Raw genomic sequence first — 3,029 nt, forward strand, 5'->3', positions numbered from 1 at the left:
AAAAAAAAAAAAAAAAAAAAAAAAAAAGAAAAAAAAAAAAAGAAAAAAAAAGTTGGATCCATTGGATATGTTTCAGATATCAAGAGTATTTAATCTAATTAATACTAATATGTCATATTAAATGGTATTGCAAATTTGAAATAATTAAGAACATATGGAAAGATCATACCTCAATTTGCTTCAGATTTGGATTTTATGAACTGCAGGCTTAAATTATTAGCAGGAATTCTCATTTTTAAATTGTCTGTTAAAGTCAATTATAAATGTAAACTTATTTATTTAGTTATAGAGATTATCCTGATTATGTGGGAGCAACGTTTCCTGGAAAGATGTGTATTACTCGTTATTCTGCAGGAGTTGCACTGGTATGTAACTGTTTAATCTTATTTATTTAATTAACATGTTTAAAAATTATTTAACATGCTTTTCCGGTTGCATCGCCGCGCGGTTCGGTTCTCTCGTCCACGCTCGCAGCCATGCCGTCCAAGGGCCCGCTGCAGCCGGTGCAGGTCTTCGGACGCAAGAAGACAGCCACAGCTGTGGCGCACTGCAAACCCGGCAATGGTCTCATTAAGGTGAATGGGCGGCCCCTGGAGATGATTGAGCCGCGCATGCTACAATACAAGCTGCTGGAGCCAGTTCTGCTTCTCGGCAAGGAGCGATTTGCTGGTGTGGACATCCGTGTCCGTGTGAAGGGTGGTGGTCACGTGGCCCAGATTTATGCTATCCGTCAGTCCATCTCCAAAGCTCTGGTGACCTATTACCAGAAATATGTGGATGAGGCTTCCAAGAAGGAGATCAAAGACATCCTCATCCAGTATGACCGGACCCAGCTGGTAGCTGATCCCCGTCACTGCGAGTCCAGAAAGTTTGGAGGCCCTGGTGCCCGTGCTCGCTACTAGAAATCCTACCGATAAGCCCATCATGACTATCAAAATTCACCTGTGTAATAAACAGTTTTTGAGGGATTTTAAAGTTTAAAAAAAAAATTATTTAACATGATAGCATACATTTTATACAATTTATGTGCATGGTTACATTTACAGATTGCATTTGTCTTCCATTACTGTTAAAATTTTTAAGTCTTTAGAAGGAAGAATATTTTGTAGATCAATATCTTGTTGCAATTAATTATATTTGGGAGTTGGAATAAAAATATCATAAATACACATGCTTTTCTTGATACATAGAATAATGCATTGTGAAAAATTATCTCCAATAACATTTCTACAACCCAAAATAGATTTTTGCTTGCAGACATAAAATTGGAGAAATATTCTTATAGATAAAATAGATTCAAAATCAAAACAAAAACCAGATTAAGGATTCCTTAAGATGTTTCAGAACTCTGAAAGACAGTAAAATAAACTCTTATGTGTATTTATAATATTGATAAATGTGATTTTATATATATAATAGGTAAAATAAGTGCATTATTAAAAGTTGATGCATCTCTTTGTGCCATTTTCTCACCCTACTCCTTTTTTAAAAAACAAGTTTAAGTGCTATTTTTTTAACTTACTTTATGTTAATGATGTCAAATTTGTTAAGTATATATATAGGAACATATAAGAAAATTAATATAATCTTGCATTTTGCCACCAGGTGGAGATAACCACTATTAACGTTTTGATTGATATATGTATCTTCTTGTTTTCTTAAAAGACTTTTAAATAAAAAAAATTTAGAACATGTTTTTAGAAACTTTTATTCATTTTTTTATTGATACATAATAGTTGTATGTAAAGGCAGTGAGCAGAATGGTTGTTACCAGAGGCTGGGAAGGGTCAGGAAAAGAGGAGAGGAAGAGAAGTTGAGTAATGGGTACAAAATTAAAGTTACGTAGAAGGAATAAGTTCTAGTATTTTTTTTTTTTTGACAAAGTCTTGCTCTTGTACCCAGGCTAGAGTACAGCGGCCCGATCTTGGCACACTGCAACCTCTGCCTCCAGGGTTCAAGCAATTCTCATGTCTCAGTACAGAGGTGACCCCCAACAACCGGCTGAAGTTTTTTGTATTTTTAGTAAAGAAGGGTTTTCAACATGTTGGCCATGCCAGTCTCGAACTTCTGGCCTAAAGTGATCTGCCTGCCTCGGCCTCGCAAAGTGCTGGGATTACAGGCATGAGCCACCATGCCTGGCCAGTTCTAGTATTCGATAGCACAATAGGGTGACTATAATTAACAATAATTTATAGCATATTTCAAAATAGCAAGAGGACAAGATTTGGGTTGTTCTCAAAATAAATAAATGGCATATGTTTGAGGTTATGGATAGTCCAGTTACCCTGATTTGATCATTACATATCACCTGCAAATATATCTTCTACTTTGTGTCTTTCTCTGTTTATCTGCTACTGTAGCTCTTTCTCTCTCTATATTTTTTTTGCAAAATGTGATTTTGCAGCACCTATTTTTATTTCTAATACTTAAACATTTTTTATTACTGAAATAATGAATACACATGGTAAATTGTTTAAGCTATAGATATACAAAGTGAAAAATGATAGTAAAACTTTCTACCCCTTCATTTAGTCCTATTGAAGAATTTAATAATTTCCATTTAAGTTCTTCTGTTGGTTAAATTTATTTATTTAAAAATATGTATGCCCTTACTTCTATTTTAATTTATAAACTGTAGACAATATTGGCAATATTATATTTGATATGTCGAGTCCACTTTCTCTACTTGTTGCTTATGTTTAAATATATATTTTTTATATAAATATATCTGTAAGTATAAACATATATATAAATATATATATTTGAATATTGGTTCTTATTTTTAATTTTACATAATATCTATATGTATGTTAAACAATGTCCACTGTTTGCTTGCTGTGAACAGTAAGAGGTGTAATGTAATTGTATGTTTCTTATACCAATTGTCAAGGTTTAGATAATTTATAACTAATTCTGTAGGGCTTTTGCAGTTTGTCTAGAGATTGATGTAAGAATTAAATAAATAAATAGCATTTTACAGTATTATAAATATATAAATAATATTAACTATTGGATAAAGAAATAAGTAT

General features: G+C 32.8%; 1 protein-coding gene and 1 pseudogene across 3 annotated transcripts in view; both read left to right on the forward strand.

Moving 5' to 3' along the window:
- Nucleotides 1-3,029, forward strand: part of ADAM32 (ADAM metallopeptidase domain 32) — a 139,426-nt gene that overhangs the window by 63,684 nt on the left and 72,713 nt on the right. The window contains exon 10 of one of the 2 annotated variants that reach the window (XM_017847670.1): nucleotides 284-365. The exons of the other annotated variant lie outside the window; for it this stretch is intronic. Coding sequence (XP_017703159.1) covers nucleotides 284-365 — 82 coding nt within the window. The remainder of the gene's footprint in view (nucleotides 1-283; nucleotides 366-3,029) is intronic. 2 annotated transcript variants of the gene reach the window in all.
- Nucleotides 424-984, forward strand: LOC108512409 (40S ribosomal protein S16 pseudogene; annotated as a pseudogene). Its single transcript, XR_001880594.1, has one exon. The product of XR_001880594.1 is annotated as a 40S ribosomal protein S16 pseudogene (transcript).

Source organism: Rhinopithecus bieti, unplaced genomic scaffold, assembly GCF_001698545.2.
Source record: "Rhinopithecus bieti isolate Rb0 unplaced genomic scaffold, ASM169854v2 scaffold_29855, whole genome shotgun sequence".
NCBI classification, from domain to species: domain Eukaryota; kingdom Metazoa; phylum Chordata; class Mammalia; order Primates; family Cercopithecidae; genus Rhinopithecus; species Rhinopithecus bieti.